Below are 19,036 nucleotides of genomic sequence, written 5' to 3' on the forward strand. Positions count from 1 at the left end.
CCTCTTCCAGAAGAGGCCAGTGTAGACTTGCAACATGAATTTCTTGCGCAAGAAAGCCCTATGGTTAAAACGGCCATCAGAGCTTTCTTGCGCAAGAGAAAGTCTACACTGGCATGGATGCTCTTGCGCAAAAGCACATGCCAGTGTAGACACTCTCTTCTGGAAGTTTTTGCAGAGCTCTTCCGCAAGAGTTTTTGCGTGAGAATGCGCCAGTGTAGACATAGTCTTGGTGTGTTCACGTGCGAAAACCGAGTAAAAGAAATACTACCATGTAAGAATTCAGTTATATATACCCATCAGAGCATTTTACAAGCACAGACTCCAGGCCAGTGCAGAAAGATGACCTGCTTTTTTCCCTATTCCTCCTTGAAGGCCACATAATATATGGGATTTCCTTTAGAGCAGAGGTGGGGAAACCTATGGCCTGTGGGCTGGATCTGTCCCATTGCTTGATTTTATCTGGCCTGCAGTGTCACGCCGCCCCACCCCCAGTGGGGCTGGAACCCTGAGAGGGAAACCCTGGATCTCAGCACTCCCCCTCCTGCAGGTGAGTGGCCCAGAATTGATTTTGGGTCAGGTGGGGGGGAGGCAGGAGGAGAAGAGGTCAATGGCCCAGGCAAAAAAAAGGTGTCCAAGTCCTGCTTTACAGCTTGTCGACAAAAATGCTCATGGCCCCATAGGAAACTGCTTTGTTCCCTCCCAGGTCCTGATAGCTCAGGTTGCATAATGCTTAAAGACTGACCAAGTTGACACGTTAAAAAATATTAACATTATGGAGAAATGCCAGTTAACATAGATCCTAGAGTGCAGGCAACAGCACAGAGCAAATTATACTTTCAAGCAACAAACCACAGTATCACATTCAGTATTTTAATTTATAACTTTAAAATTAACATGTTCTTTTTCATAGCTATAGCATGTGAAAGAGAAGATCAAACTTGAAATTTGAAGGGGGTTTTGAAACATACAGCAAGTGATTGTATCAAAGTTTCAGTGGGAAAGAATAGCAGTTTATGCATCTGCTTTTGCTACAGGAAAAATTATACATTTCATTAAGGCAAAGTCTACTCTACACCCCATATCCTGACCTTCCCCTCTCCTGGCCACCAGCTTTCAAACAAAGAGAGATACTTTTCAAGGGGAAAAGCCAGACAGTAAGTGATCATATGCATCCTCAAATCATAAGCTTAAATAGTTTGCTTATATGGACTGGACAGTACACATTCTTTTGGAGGACTACAAAGCTATAGACCAGGTACAAAGGATATATAAGTCACAATCATATCAGCACTTTGGGTACGTCTAGACTACCGCGTTTTGTCGACGGAAGTTTTGTCGACAGATACTGTTGACAAAGAGCGTCCAGACACATTGAGTTCTGTCGACGAAGCAAGCTGCTTTGTCGACAGAACTCCGTAGTCTGGACGCAATGTTACAGGCAATAACACCTTCTGTCGACAGAGTTCTGTCGACAGAAGGTGTTATGCCTCATAAAATGAGGTATACCAGCGTCGACAAAACTGCTGAGTTCTGTCGACGTTATGTCGACAGAACTCAGCGGTAGTGTAGACGCTGATATAGTTTTGTCGACAAAAGTCCACTTTTGTCGACAAAACTAGGTAGTCTAGACACACCCCTAGAGAGTAGATTTAAAACCATAAGTTACCCCTGGACTTTTCATAGAATGTTGCAATATTGAAGGAAGTCAATTGGAATTAGTTTTAAAGATATTAGAAGTTGTTGCACTTGTTATCCCTACCCATGTTTGTGATTTTACAGCTATGTTTTCCTATTTTTAAATCTTGACCTCCACTCAAACACTATAGGAACAAGCAACGTAAATACTGGCAACAAAATGCTGTCAAATATTATCAACTAGTCAGTAGAAGACTGACAGAAGTTGTTGCTATTCCAGTTAAATGAGTCCTCAGACCTCATAAAGGGAAAACTTACTACGCATACAAAATTTCAATCATCTTCTGAACAATGGGAAAAGAGTGCAAATCTTGTCTCTTGATCTGACATGTGAACATCTGTAGCCTGATTATATACCTGTACACACATTAGCATGGAATCATTTAATCAATAGATATTTCAGGTTATCCGTAACTATTTTAGGTTTATTTTAACTGTAGCAACCATGAGCAATGTGTGTTTTAGATAAGTCACTCCAGAACATACATTTCAGACATCATAATCAAACTCTTAAACTGAGAATCTTCAGGCTATATTAGTATCTTGGATTTATTACATGCAGGAAGTTGATTGACAAAAACAATAGAAAATTAGAATAGTTTTAGCTTCTAGCTTTTGTTAACTGAAATAAAAACTGACAAAAAGGAGCAGCTATGAAGTCATACAATTTGATGTCCATATTCAGAACTGCTTGCCTTCTCAGCATATTTTTTGGTAAGACAAGACTTTGTTTACAAAAAGAGCTATACTTTCAAAAATGCAAACATTCCCTTTCTTCCAACTAAGAAGCCAAGAAAAGCTTATTCAGAACAGATGTTAATGACAGAATTTTAAAGGGGTTTATTGCACACTTGATATATGTTGGTATCAACAGGGGAATTTTAGTGCAGTTGGATGGATTCTGTGACAATGAACTGTAGTAACCAGAAGCAGTAATGGTTAAAAAAAAATCCCCCAAAAAACCCCACAAAACTTTATTCAACTGGAAGCATGAACCTTCAGAATACCTACAATTCCTCACCTGTATCCTGGTTCTATGCTGCTAAAGATTTTAGGAAGTTATGGTTTTTAAGCACATGTATGTGCATTGGGAGACTTCACTGTCTAACTGTAAATGATCAGACAAAAATAACCTTTCTTCCCCATTCATAACCTAAGAGCAATACATTAATTCTCACAGAATAAGCCACCTTGAATTCTTAGAAGTAAACAAAAGAAAGCATGAATGCAGGATTTTAAAATCATGCTTCTCACATTTGTAGTTTAAATTTAAAACTCTTTTCCAGACAACTGTCTTCTCTCAAGGAAATAGATAAATTACAACTATATTTATTTTAAAGAAAGTCACAAACTTGGACAATCTGAATCATAACAAACACTAGAGAGGGGTAGGAAATCAGGTCTTTCAGAAAAGACTGACTTTCTGGAAATTGTGCACAACTAGGTTTTGATTGTATAATTCTTACTCTTATGAAAAGCTCCACTGATCTCAATGAAAGTATTAATTTGAGTAAGCAATGAAGAACTGGGACCAAAGGCTGTGTCTAAACTACACCCTTCTGTTGGCAAAGGGATGTAAGTTAGACACATCAAATGTGCAAATGAAGCTGGGATTTAAATATCCCGTGCTTCATTTGCATAATGGAAGCCGCTGCTTTTTTCTGAAACCAGGTTTTTTGAAAAAAACCCGCAGTTTAGACGGGGCATTTTCAACAGAAATACCCCATTTCGAAAGATTGTGTACTCCTCAAAAAAGTGGGCATTTCGAAACGGGGCATTTCTATCGAAAATGCCCCATCTAAACTGCAGGCTTTTTTGAAAAAGCCACATTTTGGAAAAAAGTGGTGGCTGCCATTGTGCAAATGAAGCACAGGATATTTAAATCTCAGCTTCATTTACACTTTCAATGTGTCTAATTTACATCCCTCTGCAGACAGAGGGGTGTAGTTTAGACACACCTAACAAGTCTAGAAGATTTGCTGTCTATCACTTGCCTAAAATATATTTGTTTTTAACATCTTATAAAGTGCACTTGAGTTAACTAGATTTAAAAAAACACACAGCATAGCTTTAAAAACAAATATACAAAGCCATTTCACATCCTATACCAGTAACAGTGTGTATGAACTTTAAAATGCCCCATTGCATTTTACAATTAAGTACCTGAATACTTACAGCTCCCTCATCAGTAGATGAATGTAGCTTAAGAAAGGCAGTAAATATAGCTGTCCACTCCACAAACTTACTGATGTTAACTATTGCAGACAGGAAGAAGCAGGAGCCTAAATTCAGGTTTTCCTAGGGAGTAACTAAATCAGTTCCCCACCCCCACACGCCCTCTGTGCCCACCAAATGGGAGTCAATTTCTTAAAATCCAGCCAGTCGTTTGGAATCCTAAATGTATATGAAGAATGTTTAGAAAAAGATCCACATTTTATATTTAAAATATAAAACTAAATATATTTACATCTCAATAAGATCTGACTAATCAGTTTCAGGACCATTTTGCACTTACTACTACATGAGAAAGCATGAAATTATGTTCATTTTTTTATTTAACTATATATTTGAATAGCAGCTTTTATCTCCTAGCCCCTTCTTAAGCTTTGATGTTCTGCAGCTCTCCTTATCTATTGCTTATTATGCATCAGTAATAACCTTTATGTGGCTCTCAGTGTGTCCACACAGGATTTTATCTTTGTATCAGTGCCAGACTGGCACATTTATATATCTGCATCAGTTTCCACAGATGCAGAACAGGCATGTACATATAGCACATGTCTGAAGGAAGATTCCCTCCCTTTCTATAAATATTCAGTCTAAAAATCTACAGAAATGTTGTTGTTTTTTTATTTTCCACTACCAAAAGCAGGACCCATATGTACAAAAGGCAAACATTTACATGTCATTTACATGTCAACCCTCCAAACAACCAATTATTAATCACTCTAAGCAATGGAGTGCCAGATCTCCATAGAAATTCAGAATAACCAACATCTTCACTTATGGACCATTTAATTCATTCCTCTATCTTAAATATAGCAGGTTTGAATCTTTGTTTTGTATGCTAACGGGTAAATGTCTCAAGTACCAGAACTTCAGATCGCTCACTAGGAATTCATTTCAGCGATGGTACCTGCTCCCCAGCTGCCAGATTCTAAGCAAAAGTTGCCAAGTGATAGCTGAGTAATCAGTGCCAACACCTTCAAAGTAAAGAATCTGAAGTCTTCCTCTGTCCTTCCACATTCTGATCTGAATTTGTAAATGTCCAGTGCAAACACCATCTCATGAAACTGTATGGATTACTTAGTGTTACATCAGTATTTGAGACATTTAGCTTGTGAACTGTTCCCAACACACATAAAATGACTGCAATGCGTAAGTGAACAAGAGCGGTTTACATCAGTGTGAACAGAAACAGCTCCCTTCAGGCATGCTCTGATGAAGAAAAAGCATGGAGCAAACATATAAATCTTTGCTAAAACCTGAAGTGAAAAATTATTGCCCGTGATGCACCTTGTATAGATTTCAACTCTTTGCACATCTAGGAAAGACAGGATTTAAATACCTTTCTTTTCTACCTAGTATTGATGAGCAAATGTGTTCTATTATTCATAAGGCAATATTCAGTTTTAAAGAGAACTCCAAAGCATGAACTGAAATTCTTCTAAGTCAGATCCTTATTGCCTGCTCTTCAGTTATCAATCTTCTTGAAGTTCCAAGATAGGATTTTATCCTCTCCAGTCACACAAAAACTGCCTTCTCTCATCTGCATTTTTCAGATGAGACAGCCTCTTCTTAGACTGGGCATTTTTAAATTAACATCTATACTAAATAGCAGGATAAAATAAAATTCAATAGCTGGACTTCTGTATCTTTTGAGCAACCGACTCTTTGTGTATCTCATTCTTAGAAATTATGAATGAATGCTTCAGCTCCCCGGCTTTATCCCATAGGCTGCTTTTTTACAGTAGGCAATATCTATAAATTAGAGATAAAGCCCATAAATTAAACAGCAGCATTTTTTAAAAAAAGACTTCCAGTTTCGTGTTGTGCAGTCTCTTTTGATCCCCATCACTGAGGGGGAAAGGTGAGAATCATCCAGCTGATAACGAAGTAGAAGAGGAAGATGGGGTAAACAACAAGAGCTTTGCGATTTGGAGGCTGGCTGTCGGCCAGAAAGGCTGTGGATGCTGGTGACAAAGAAAAAATACAGACTTGAAATGTGCACAAAACAAAATTAACACATTTTTCAAACTCAATCAGAAGCCAGTAAATGCTGCTAATTTAGGATCCAGTGTACATTTAAAGGTGAAGGGAAAAAGCTATAACAACATGAAGACTCCCACATTTTCTGCCCCAGCATGGCTATGATCATGCGCTGAGATGTGGGGAAGAGAAAACACCCTTTCTCCGCAAACGTTGGGAGCAACGTTTCCACAAAACCTCACCAACTTGGGGAACCCAAACCATGATCTCTTCCTCACCCATGCTACCAGCAGACTACTAGGCAGGCCCACCTTTCTTAACAGCAAAAGTACAAGTTTTAATTCCTTTGCATCCATAATACAATTCTGTTGCTAAAACTTTCTTACCTAGGGTTGACCAGGCAAACATTGCCATCACAACAACAAGTCGCACAATGAAGATGACAGTCCCTGAGCCTGCTAGTAGTACTAGCCTGCACACGAGCATAGCCACTGTCAGAGGGAGGACACAGTACCCCAGGACACAAAGGCTCTGAAAAAAAGATCTAGAGGGGAGGGTAGGGGGGAGGAGGGACATGGAGGAAGATAAGGAAGTTGTGTCAGAGTAACACAAATATTATCCACACACTGGAGCAATTCCATTGCTATTTTTCACATGTATACTCACATAGTTCCTCCAAGCAGTTTTGAGTTGAGTGTAATGACAACTGCTCCGAACCAGATGATCACAAAGACCTCAGCAAACTGGGGGCCTCCATCATCTTTACTGTCTGCTGACCCTCCCTGAAGCATCCTGAGGCAGAAAAAAAACAGCAAAATACTAGATGAACATAGAGCAGTAACTTGGTTTCATGTTTTATTTTTATCGTCTGTATTAAGCCTAAGAGATGATTCTCAGGTAGCTTGAAGCACATTTCTCTTTGAGTAGATAGCTGATCAGATAGGTATAGAAGAGAGAGGATGACAACTTCTGCCCCACGGTATTTATAGTGCAAGTTAGACAGACAAAAGGTGCTTCAGTAATACAGTAATGGGAGCTATGTCACAGTGGTTGGTCAAATGAAGGTCATCTTAATGAGATATGGAGGATTTGTTTATTTTTAAACAATATGGATGCAATGCTCACTTTGAGAGATCAATAAGGCAATGAGTTAGTCACAGAGGTCATAGCAGTCATGGACTTTATGACTTTACTGGACCTCTGTGACTTCTAATACTTCAGGAGGTGAGACAGAACTGTGCATCCCTACCCTACCCCTGCTGGTTGGAACCAGGACCCTGCAGTCACAGCCCTGTGATTTCTGCTGAGAATTGCAGCTAGAGCCCATGAGACCCAGCTTCATGGCATCCTGGGCTTGGAATGTCAATCATACTCCCTCCTGCCCCCATGGAACTTCATCACCCCCCAGTTAATTTTTAGTAAAGTCATAGACGGGTCTCAGGCTCCATGAATGTTTGTTGATTGACCAGGGCCTATTTGGGACCTTTACTAAAAACAACCATGATAAAGTCTTATCCTTAATTAACAGACACATTTAGAAGGTTTTGAATGAGACAGGACAACACATGACTGACGCACAAACCTAAGAAAAGTCAGAAGGGCAGCATGTAAGAAGTTATGAATGAAGTAGTAATAGACTATGTCCCATAGATCAACAACCACTTTTCAAAGGCGGATTTTATCCCCATTTAACGAGAAACAATGAGTCAGCAGAGTTACAAGCAACAGAACTAAAGTCTTCCAATTTGGAGCTCTAAGTTCTATCCACTGAACCACAATATGACTGAAGTGGAAGCTTGGACAGATGAAACAAACAAATGTGACCTAAGTGAAAGGTAGCCCATTTAAAAAAAAAAAAAAAATCACATATCTAAAACATTTTACTTACAACTGTCTCATGCAATACCAAGATTACTACAACTGAAAGATGAGAAAAATTTGTTCTTTTGCCCCTCAGTTTCTTTACTTTGTGCAGATGACAGTACTTTGTGTCTAATCAATTTCCCCCTTTTGTTGATGTAGACCCTTCACCTTTCACTTTTTTTTTTTTTAATAAGAAAGCACAACTGTAAAAGAAATGGTCAAGGAGATTCAGGAACAGATGTAGCTAGAGTACTGGAAATGAGGTTCACAAAGGTTTGTTCTGGCATTGTAAGGGTGCCTTAGTGTAAACCTTATTACTTTAGTATCCAAATACCTCACAATGCTAATGTACTTATCCTCACAACATTCCTGCAAAGTAGTGAACTGCTATTAACGATCTTCCAGGTGGCAAAATGAGACAGAGGCTAAGTGACATGCCCAAGGTCACATGAGTAAAGCAAAGAACTGAACTTGGAATTAAAGATAAAAGGAAAGGTCAGAGACAAAGACAGGTAACCATCATCATTTTGGCTGTAACCCGGCACTTCTGAAAAACCTGTAGGGTCTGAGTCTGCATAATGCCATTTACTATATTTGTAAAGGGCCTATCATAAGGGAGTTCTAAAGTGGTTGAGGCTTCTCAGTTCCACTGCAAATATAAATACATGTTGCACCTCCCTAAACCGGGACGGACTCTGATCAAGAGAACTCCAGTGCAGGAGGGCCAGTGCCTGAGAGCCCTACAAAAGATGAGGCTTGTAGTAGCAGGGCCAGGGCCTCAGCAACCCTGCAGTGGTAGCGGGGCAGGGGCAGCCTGGCAACCCAGCTGTGGCCAGGGCAGCCTGTGGGTGCCAGTCCAGCAGCGGGGTTGTGCTGCAGCAGCCCGAGCGGGGTAGTGTACTGGCCTGGCAGTGAGGACAGAGCTGCAGCAACCAGGCTGTGGCAGATCAGCAGGGGAAGCCCATCTGGGGCAGCAGCAATCCAGCTGCATCAGCAGCCTGATTGGAACCACATGCCGGCCAAGCAGCAAAGTTGGAACCGCAGCAGTGGGGTCAGGGCTGCGTGCTCCCATGTCGGCAGTGGGGCTGGGACACCTGTATTGCCCAGCTGGCAGCGGGGCTGAAGGAACAGCAGGCTGAGGGGGCTGGTGGCAGGGGACTTTCCTTAGTCCAGCAAACTCCCTCATGCAGGACTGCTCAGGTCCCGAGGGTGCCAGACCAGTGAGGTCCAACCTGTAGTAGCGTTAAAACTACTTTCAGTATTACTAGATGTCAAAGTAGTTGTTGCTTTTTCAACATAGTTATAATCTGGGAGAGAATAAACTGAAGATACCTGGTAATTTAACAAACAGAACTAAAAGTATGCCTTCAGATCAGTTAAAAGTAACTTCTTGGGGGTAAATTAATCCCTATCTTATTGGAATGAGGAAACTAGTAGTATTGTGAACACCAATTTCTGTAGTACTTTCCCTGTGCACTACACAATAGTGCAGCAGAACCCAGAGAGCCTAATCCGGATTGGAGCCGCAATGTATTGTAAGCCTAGCATGTACATAGTCCATGCCCTGAAAAATTACAGCCAAGATGACAAGTTAAATGGATAAACACAAAGACACATGATTTTTTTTATGTATACGCACATTTTACTATAGGTAAAAAAATCATTAACCTCATGATGGATTTGCTGGGCTCCCCCTCCTCCCCTCCAACACTGATCATTTTAAAGGAGGAAACAGTCGATAGCTATAGCTTCCAGACCATAAGTACAATTCACAGATGACTGAGATTGTGTATGTAAAAGAAAAAAATATATATAAACTAGTTTCTTAGAATAGTATCCAACAGTTAAGTCTTTCACAGCAATGAATTGATGGTCCACAAGAGGGATGTTAACAGAATTTTGACTAGTCGATTCCCCTCCGCCCCCCGCTGCCTATGAGATAGAGGCAGCAAAGGAGAGGGGAGGGTACTTCAAAGTGGCAGCACCTTGAAACCCAAAGGCGGCCGCTGCATAGCTGATCCGTAGAACGCTGCACATTTGAAATGCCCCCGCGCATTTCAAAGGGGCAGCTGCTGTGGTGCCCAGGATCAGCTGGGGACTCCCAGCTGACTCTGGGTTCCACACGGCATTTCCCCAGAATCCGGGATCAGCTGTGGAGTCCCCAGCTGAGGACTCTCATGCATTTCAAAGCAGGCGCGCAGTGTGCAGCCCGGAGTCAGCGGGACTTCCCACTGGCTCTGGGCTGTACACAGAGTTTTGCATTCCTCCTCTGAAATGTAGAAGAACCCTTGCTGGGGAAGTGCCTATCAACTAGTGGATGGAAATTCTGTCGACTAGTCAATTAACTGCATTTTAACACCCTTAGTCCATTAGTTCAGGATGTTATTTTATCCAGAAGAGCCAAAGCCATGCTTGCTTGTCTTTTCATATTCCCATACAGATTCAAAACAGACTGCCTGCAGGATTTATAACTTCATCATTTTGTTTGCACCTTTCACAACCTTATTCGGATATATAAACTTGCCCACATTTTAGCAGTCAAAAGAAGCGATTAAGGGTTTAGTTCTTCGCAATGATGCAGCAAATTAAAAACAACAATTTAGTAGAATTTCAGGACTGTAAGTTTGCTTTGGAAGCCGTTGTATTTTGAAGTGACAAATAGGTAATAAACAGTTAGTCCAGAGTTCATATCACTATGGATGAGCAACAAAACTTTCATTTTTCTTTCTGCATAACACATATGAAATGCATAACATTTAGCCCAAAGAATACTTGCTATATACACTAAAAATCAAGAATTACCAAGACCTTTGTAGCTTCCAATCACATTTATCCCCAATACTACAGGACCAGAAAGGAATTACAGGCAGTCCCCGGGTTACGTACAAGATAGGGACTGTAGGTTTGTTCTTAAGTTGAATTTGTATGTAAGTCGGAACTGGTACATATTGTAGGGGAAACTCTAGCCAAACATTTCTCCAGAGCTCAGTTTTATTCTCCCACACCTCACTTCCCTCAGTCCTTTATTCTCAAGCTGAGGTGTCTGCTGAGAAAAGCCGCTCCGCGTCTCCCTGGTCTGCTGGGGGCGGCGCTAGCTTCGCGTCTCCCTGGTCTGCTGGGGGCGGCGCTAGCTTCGCGTCTCCCTGGTCTGCTGGGGGGTAGCAGCTAGTGCAGGGTTGCCTCACCCCGTTTGTAAGTAGGGATCTGATGTAAGTCGGATCCATGTAACCCGGGGACTGCCTGTACCTACATGTATCCTAAAATCCAAAGTTTAAGGTTTTAGAGAGTCCATTATTCATAGGTTTCAACATTAATATCTGCATCACACCAACCTAAGCACTACACTAACCTGACCATGACATATCTGAAATCCCCTTTATTATTTGCACATAAGAAAGATGACAGGTACTTACAGTGCAAGTGACACACACAGCACCAAAGGACCCCAAAGATCCCCTGAAGTAAGGGAAAAAAGCAGCAAGACATCAGATAATGATTTTCAGAACAGTGTCTCTCTAGCATAAAAGAGTATTAAACAACTCAGTGTATTCTCTTTCCAGTTCCCAATACCATAACTACCATAGCAACACCTGGTACTATATACTAAATATAAAGATGCATACAAATTAAAAATGTCTAGACTCATTCTGATAAACAGTTCACTTCAAATACATGCCAATGTTGTTCTCTCTCTTCATACAACAGCCTCATTTGCTTGTGTTATTCTACATCTTGCAGAATAAAAACCCATATAGCTATTTTATTCTCCAAATATTTCATTAAAGCAAAGACTTTATCCAACGCTTGCAGTATCTTTTAGGAATATTTGTCTTGTAATGTTTGTCTCCGCAAGATTTTTTAAATCTGATACATACAGTCTCTGAGGAGTGCGCTGCTCTTTTTGGGATACATGACATGCACAAATTTCTTTCCAACTGCCTTTAGGTCTCGCATCTGAAACACATAAATGACAACATTTATAGCACACGATTTCACAGGTACTGAAACATTAATAAAAGGAAGGAGAAAATACTTTTGCAAGCTATGAATCATTACATAGCACTGGTATTAAATCAAGAGATATTTGGTCAGATGTTTCTATATCATACCTTAACAGTATAAAAATTAGATTCAAATCAACTCAGAGCTGGATAATGAGTCTAAATGCATGAAGTTCACTAGATTCCTCTTTATATCCAGCTAATAATGTTATTTGCTTGCTACTCCAAGAAGAGATTTTATTGTCTGGCTAATTCCCCATCCCTGCTTGATGCCCTGACAACTACAAAAGTTTTCAGTGGTTCACAGTGAACAAGTTTCAGGATTTTTATCACAACCAATTACAAGGCGAGCAAACCATCTAACATTCCAAGAGATCAGCAAAATTCCATGTATTACCACAGACACAGTAATGCAGTTGTTTTTAGACCCCATAAAATGTCAAATGGAGGTGTGGACCCCTTTGGAAATCTGAGGCATAGTTGGCAAACTTGCATGAGACTACAGATAACAGATTCAAAAGCACTGAAGTAAGGGATATAAACTCACAATAGTATCCTTAACAGGCTCATCCAATGTGGAGTAATCTTCATCAGGGGAATGAGATCCAACAGGAACTGTGATCTCCCCTTCCACTGGAATATCTTCTGATATTGACACATCTGAAAGACCTGCAAACTACACATTTAATTTATTTTTATAATACAGAAATAGCTTCATGTTTTCCTAGGGCTTTTTCTGCAGACTATTTAAATAAATGAATTTGTATTCGAGTAGTAGTCTCCCTAGTCCAAACAATTCACTCACAACTAAGAGACAAGCTGTTACGTCTGAGCAGAAGAGATAATACATACAAAGGTTATTTCATTTTCCTTGTCAGTAACCTCTAAGATCCTCCCTCCCCTATTACCATATGACTCATGTTTGTACTTATTTACATTGCAAGCTCCCTGGGTCAGGCTACAAGACTTGTCTGTGGTCTGTAAAGATGTGCGCACACTGATGCTGCTACATTAAGTTTATAATGGCAACTACAATGCCACATGCTTAGTATACCATGAATGGAAGATCCACTTTGAAGTGAGCAATTTATTCAGAACCCCATATAAATTAGACATAATGAAGTTTATGTGGCGTGTACCTCTTGAAGGCTAAGATCACGTGTTTCTCCCCCACTGATTACTGGGATTTTTACACCTATTGTTGAGTGATGCAATTAACTAATGAATAGCTTGGTGTGCTGAAGGGAATCCTGCTCAGGAAGGTTTACCACGTGACAGAGGAGAGAATGGGTTTCTCAAACAATACTGCTGCTGTGCTTGACTCTAGCATGGGGGGGGGCAGCCACGCCTCCCCCCTCGTCCCCGCTCTTTTCACGTGTTTGTAACTCGGAGACAGTTGCACTGATGAAGCAACGGCCGGGAAGGGGCTTCCTCAAGGTCTCCCAGAATGTTAGCGGCAGAGATGGGAACCAACCTGCCCTGGTCGAGCCGCCTCTTCTCCCCAGTCAAGGGCAAGCCCCCGGAACCCACGAGCCTCCCACGGCCTCTGGGCCCTTCCCCAGTCCAACCGCTGAGCCGGCCCCCTCCCCCAAGCCACGAAGAGAACCCAGGCGTCCGAGCGCGCTCCGTGTCCCGCTCCGCCCCCCACCCAGGCGTAGCGGCGCTGGGTCTCCCCCGATACCTCCCACCGCCGGCAGGCACCGGGGTCCCCCGACCCCTTCCTCACCAAGGGTTTGGCGCTTCCCCCAGCCCTGCTCTCCTCCGCCTCCGCCATCTTGGCCCCGCCCCCCCCGGCTGAGGCGACGTGGAGACGGATCCAGCGCCTCATCGCTCCGCGCAGCGCGCGTAGAGATTGCGTCAGCCGTCCGAGTAGCCGTGGCAACGCCAGAGCCCGCCCCTGGAGATAGCTGGGCTGACAGCCCAGATTTAAAGGGGCAGCGCACAGCCTCAGCAGGGGGCGTTCCCAGTCTCCAGTGTCTGGCAAAACACACGCACGCACCAGATGTGCGTGTCCAAACAGCTGCCTTAGGGGAGCTGCGTGTAGGGGGGCTATGACAGGTCCATCTAGCCCAGCGTCCCGTCTTCAGACAGTGGCCAATGCCAGGTGCCCCAAAGGGAGTGAACAGAGAAGGTAATGGTGAAGTAATGGATCCCCTCTTGCCCATTCATAGATGGCTAGTGTTCCATTCCTGCCCATCCTGGCTAATAGTCAGTGATGGGCTTGTCCTCCATGAGTTTATCTAGCCCTTTTTTTAAACCTGTTACAGTCTTGGCATTCACAAAATCCTCTGGCAAGGAGTTCCACAGGTTGACTGTGTGTTGTGTGAAGAAATACATCATGTGGTTTGTTTTAAACCCACTACCTATTAATTTCATTTAGTGACTCCTAGTTCTTGTTTTATGGGAAGGAGTAAATAACTCTTCCTTATTCACTTTCTTCACAACAGTCATGATTTTATAGACCTCAGTCAGATCCCCTTTTAGTCATCTCTTTTCCCAGTCTTATTAATTTCTACTTGTATGGCAGCCGTTCCACACCTCTAATAATTTTTGTTGTCTTTTTCTGAACTTTTTACAGTGCCAAAAAATCTTTTTTAAGATGAGGCAACCACATCTGCATGCAGTATTCAAAATGTGGGCATACCATGGATTTACAAGAAGCAATAAGATATTCAATGTCTTATTCTCTAACCCTTTAATGACTCCTAACATTCTGTTTGTTTGTTTTTTTGACAGCTTCTGCCCACAGAGTGGATGTTTTCAGGGGACTATCTTCAATGACTTCAAGGTCTCTCTATTGAGTGGTAACAGCTAATTTAGTCCACATCATTTTATATGTATAATTGGGATTACGTTTTCCAATATGCATTACTTTGCATTTATCAACATTAAAATTCATCTGTCATTTTGTTGCCCAGTCACCTGGTTTTGTGAGATCTTTTTGAAGCTCTTCATGGTCTGCTTTAGACTTAGCTATCTTAAGCAGTTTTGTATAGCAGATCAGGACTGAATTGACATCAGCAGAGTTTGTGGAAGAAGGCCTTGTACGTTGCTTGGCTAAAATCCATACTATCTGTCATCCCTTAGTGTCAGCTTCAATAAACTGTGGTACAGTTTTGAAATAGATGTTATTAACCAGTTTCCTTCCTATTTTAGTAGTGGCATAACAATTAGAAGAGGAACCTTCCTGTTTAACATGTAAACAAACATTTTTCCACATTACTGTAGTGTAAAGGGTGTTTGTTTGAAGAATGCATAGACAAAAGATGATGAAAACACCGACATTTTGACCTTCAGATAAGACTCTATGGCCAATATGTTAACTGATCATCTTCTCTTGTTAATATAACCTGAAAATATTAAAGAATTGTGCAGGTCAATAAGGGAGATATTATTAAGCTTCTTTAATAGTACTGAATTACATTCAGAAGCTAATATGATTTTACTCTTCTTTTCTGTTCAGAGTATGTTGCTGGCAAAAAAAAGGAATATTTAGTTTTACTAATCAGAGGTTGGACTTCCCTGGTCTGACATCCTTGGGACCTGACCAGTCCCAAATGAGGAAATTTGCTGGACCAGGGGATGTGGAAGTGGAAGACAGTATAGGGGACAGTGATCATGAAATAATAGAGTTCATGATCTTAAGGAAAGGTAGAAGGGAGACCAGCACAATTGAGGTAATGGATTTCAGGAAGGCAGATTTTGATAAGCTCAGAGAACTTGTAGGTAAGGTCCCATGGGAAGCAAGACTGAAGGGAAAAACAACTGAGGAGAGTTGGAAGTATTTCAAAGGGACGTTGTTAAGGGCCCAAAAGCAAACAATTCCGCTGTGTAGGAAAGATAGAAAATATGGCAAAAGACCAGCTTGGCTTAACAAGGAGATCTTGCATGATCTCAAAATAAAAAAGGAGTCTCATAAAAAATGGAAACTAGGACAAATAACAAAGGATGAATATAGGCAAGCAACACGGGAATGCAGGGGCAAGATTAGAAAGGCAAAGGCACAAAATGAGATCAAACTAGCTACAGGCATAAAGGGAAACAAGAAGACCTTTTATAAATACAGGCAGTCCCCGGGTTATGTACAAGATAGGGACTGTAGGTTTGTTCTTAAGTTGAATCTGTATGTAAGTCGGAACTGGCGTCCAGATTCAGCCACTGCTGAAACTGACAGCCAGTTCTGACTTACATGCAGATTCAACTTAAGAACCCCAAGGTCTCAAAGTCAGCTGCTGCTGAAACTGATCAGCAGCTGATTCCAGGAAGCCTGGGGCAGAGCAACCCTGCCTCGGGCTTCCTGTACTCAACACTGGTCAGTTTCAGCAGCGGCTGACGTGGGGACGCCTGGGGCAGAGCAGCTGGGGTGCTGCTGGGTTGCTCCAGTAGCACGGCTCCTCGGCGCTACTGGACCAACCCAGCAGCACCCCAGCTGCTCTGCCCCAGGCATCCTGATTCAGCCGCTGCTGAAACTGACCAGCAGCGGCTGAATCAGGACGCCTCAGGCAGAGCAGCTGGGGTGCTGCCGGGTTGGTCCAGTAGTGCCCAGAGCGGCGCTGCAGGACCAACCGGCAGCACCCCAGCTGCTCTGCCCCAGCGTCCACAACAAAAGCCTGGTCTGCGGGGGGGGAGGGCACACTAGCTGTGCCCCCCCACCCCAGCAGACCAGGGACACAGGGAGCGAAGCCGCAGCGGCAGCGGGGTGCCGCGCCTCTGAGGCTTTGCTCTGGCGGTCTCCAGCAGACCAGGGGCACCGGGAGCAGCTTTTCTCACCCCGGAGCTCAAGGTGGCGGATCGCTGCCTGCGAGCTCCGGGGCGAGAAAGCCCCGTTCGTAAGTGCGGATCCGACGTAAGTCGGATCTGCGTAAGTCGGGGACTGCCTGTACATTAAAAGCAAGAGGAAGACCAAGGACAGGGTAGGCCCACTGCTTAGTGAGGAGGGAGAAACAGTAACAGGAAACTTGGAAATGGCAGAGATGCTCAATGACTTCTTTGTTTCGGTCTTCACCGAGAAGTCTGGAGGTGTGCCTAACGTAGTGAATACAAGCAGAGAGAGGGTAAGTTTAGAAGATAGGATACACAAAGAACAAGTTAAAAATCACTTAGGAAAGTTAGATGTCAGCAAGTCACCAGGTCCTGATGAAATGCATCCCAGGATACTCAAGGAGCTGATAGAGGAGGTATCTGAGCCTTTAGCTATGATCTTTGAAAAATCATGGCAGACAGGGGAGATTCCAGAAGACTGGAAAAGGGCAAATATTGTGCCCATCTATAAAAAGGGGAATAAGAACGACCCAGGAAACTACAGACCGGTCAGTTTAACATCTGTCCCAGGGAAGATAATGGAGCAGGTAATTAAGGAAATCATATGCAAACACTTGGAAAGTAATAAAGTGATAGGGAATAGCCAGCATGGGTTTGTGAAGAACAAGTCATGCCAAACTAAGCTGATAGCTTTCTTTGATAGGATAACGAGCCTTGTGGATAAGGGAGAAGCGGTGGATGTCATATACCTAGACTTTAGCAGGACATTTGATGCGGTCTCGCATGATGTTCTTGTTGATAGACTAGGCAAATGTAACTTAGATGGGGCCACGATAGGGTGGGTGCATAATTGGCTGGATAACCATAGTCAGAGAGTTGTTGTTAACGGTGCTAAATCCTGCTGGAAAGGGATAACAAGTGGAGTTCCGCAGGGGTCTGTTTTGGGACCCGTACTGTTCAATATCTTCATCAATGATGTGGATATTGGGATAGAGAGTACGCTTATTGGGTTTGCAGATGATGCCAAGCTGGGTGAGGTTGCGGCTTCTTTGGAGGATAGGGACATAATTCAAAATGACCTTAGCAAGTTAGAGAAATGGTCAGCGGTAAACAGGATGAGGTTTGGTAGAGAGAAATGCAAAGTGCTCCACTTAGGAAGGAACAATCAGTTCCATACATACAAGATGGGAAGCGACTGTCTAGGAAGAAGCATGGCGGAAAGGGATCTAGGGGTCATAGTGGACAACAAGTTGAATGTGAGTCAACAGTGTGATGCTGTTGCAAAAAAAAGTAAATATGATTCTAGGTTGTATCAACAGGTGTGTTGTAAGCAAAACTCGTGAAGTCATTCTGCCGCTCTACTCTGCACTAGTTAGGCCTCAGCTGGAGTACTGTGTCCAGTTCTGGGCGCCACATTTCAAGAAAGATGTGGAGAAATTGGAAAGGGTACAGAGAAGAGCGACAAGAATGATTAAAGGTTTAGAGAACATGACCTATGAAGCCAGGCTTCATGAACTGGGCTTGTTTAGTTTGGAAAAAAGAAGATTAAGGGGGGACATGATAGCGGTTTTCAAATATCTAAAAGGGTGTCACAAGGAGGAAGGAGAAAATTTGTTCCTCTTGGTTACTGAGGACAGGACAAGGAGTAATGGGCTTAAAGTGCAGCAGGGGAGGTTTAGATTGGACATTAGGAAAAAATTCCTAACTGTCAGGGTGGTCAAATCTTGGAATAAATTGCCAAGGGAGGTGGTGGAATCTCCCTCTCTGGAGATATTTAAGAACAGGTTAGATAGACATCTGTCAGGGATGGTGTAGACGGAGCTTGGTCCTGCCTTGAGGGCGGGGGGCTGGACTCGATGACCTCTTGAGGTCCCTTCCAGTCCTATGATTCTATGTCCCTTGCCACCAGCCCCAAACCTGCCACTTTTCTGCAGCACCAGTTCTGCTTCCCCCAACCCCAGCCCTAGCCCTAGCCCTGCTGCTGATGAACCTCCTGCCACTAGGCTCCCAGCCCCAGGGCTCTCTGGTCCAGGAACATTGGGATATTGACAGACCGGAGAGTCCCAGTTATGGGAGGTGTAACTTGTAATAACTTTCCCTTTTTAAGAGGATAAACATGTTCTGCATTAACAGAAAACAAAAAAGAAGGTTGAAGAAGAAAACACAATCAAACTTACTTACTCCCTTGTATAAATTGGAAACATATTCTATCCCTCCTAGTCCTTGAGAACAAATGTGCAGCAGAGTACACATAGTATGGAGATTTTATCAGTATAAAAGTTGTGATGTTTTACTGTGTTCTAAATAAGACATTTGAATGAAATAATGAGGATTATATGATTAATTTTTGTAAACTGAAAATAATGTATAAAATAGCATGCTGATTATACAAGCAAAAACATGGGTTTTTTTTGCCTACTGTTGCCTATAAAAGTGTACAGGTCATAGGAATTTAGGACAAAGGTTTCAGCACTAACTTGCTGATTTAAAGTGGCACTTTTAAAGTT

The 19,036-nt window shown here is 42.5% G+C and overlaps 1 protein-coding gene across 1 annotated transcript; it reads right to left on the bottom strand.

Annotated features, from left to right (window-relative positions):
• Positions 1-856: 856 nt before the first annotated feature.
• YIPF6 (Yip1 domain family member 6) lies at positions 857-13,557 on the bottom strand. Its single transcript, XM_014574670.3, has 7 exons — positions 13,495-13,557; positions 12,316-12,444; positions 11,643-11,721; positions 11,181-11,223; positions 6,571-6,696; positions 6,291-6,448; positions 857-5,888 (listed from the first exon to the last, which is right to left on the bottom strand). The coding sequence occupies exons 1-7, from the start codon at positions 13,540-13,542 to the stop codon at positions 5,770-5,772; spliced, it is 702 nt and encodes a 233-aa protein (XP_014430156.3). The 5' UTR covers positions 13,543-13,557; the 3' UTR covers positions 857-5,769.
• Between the last annotated feature and the right edge of the window lie 5,479 nt (positions 13,558-19,036).

Source organism: Pelodiscus sinensis, chromosome 13 (genome assembly GCF_049634645.1).
Source record: "Pelodiscus sinensis isolate JC-2024 chromosome 13, ASM4963464v1, whole genome shotgun sequence".
Taxonomy (NCBI): Eukaryota; Metazoa; Chordata; order Testudines; family Trionychidae; genus Pelodiscus; species Pelodiscus sinensis.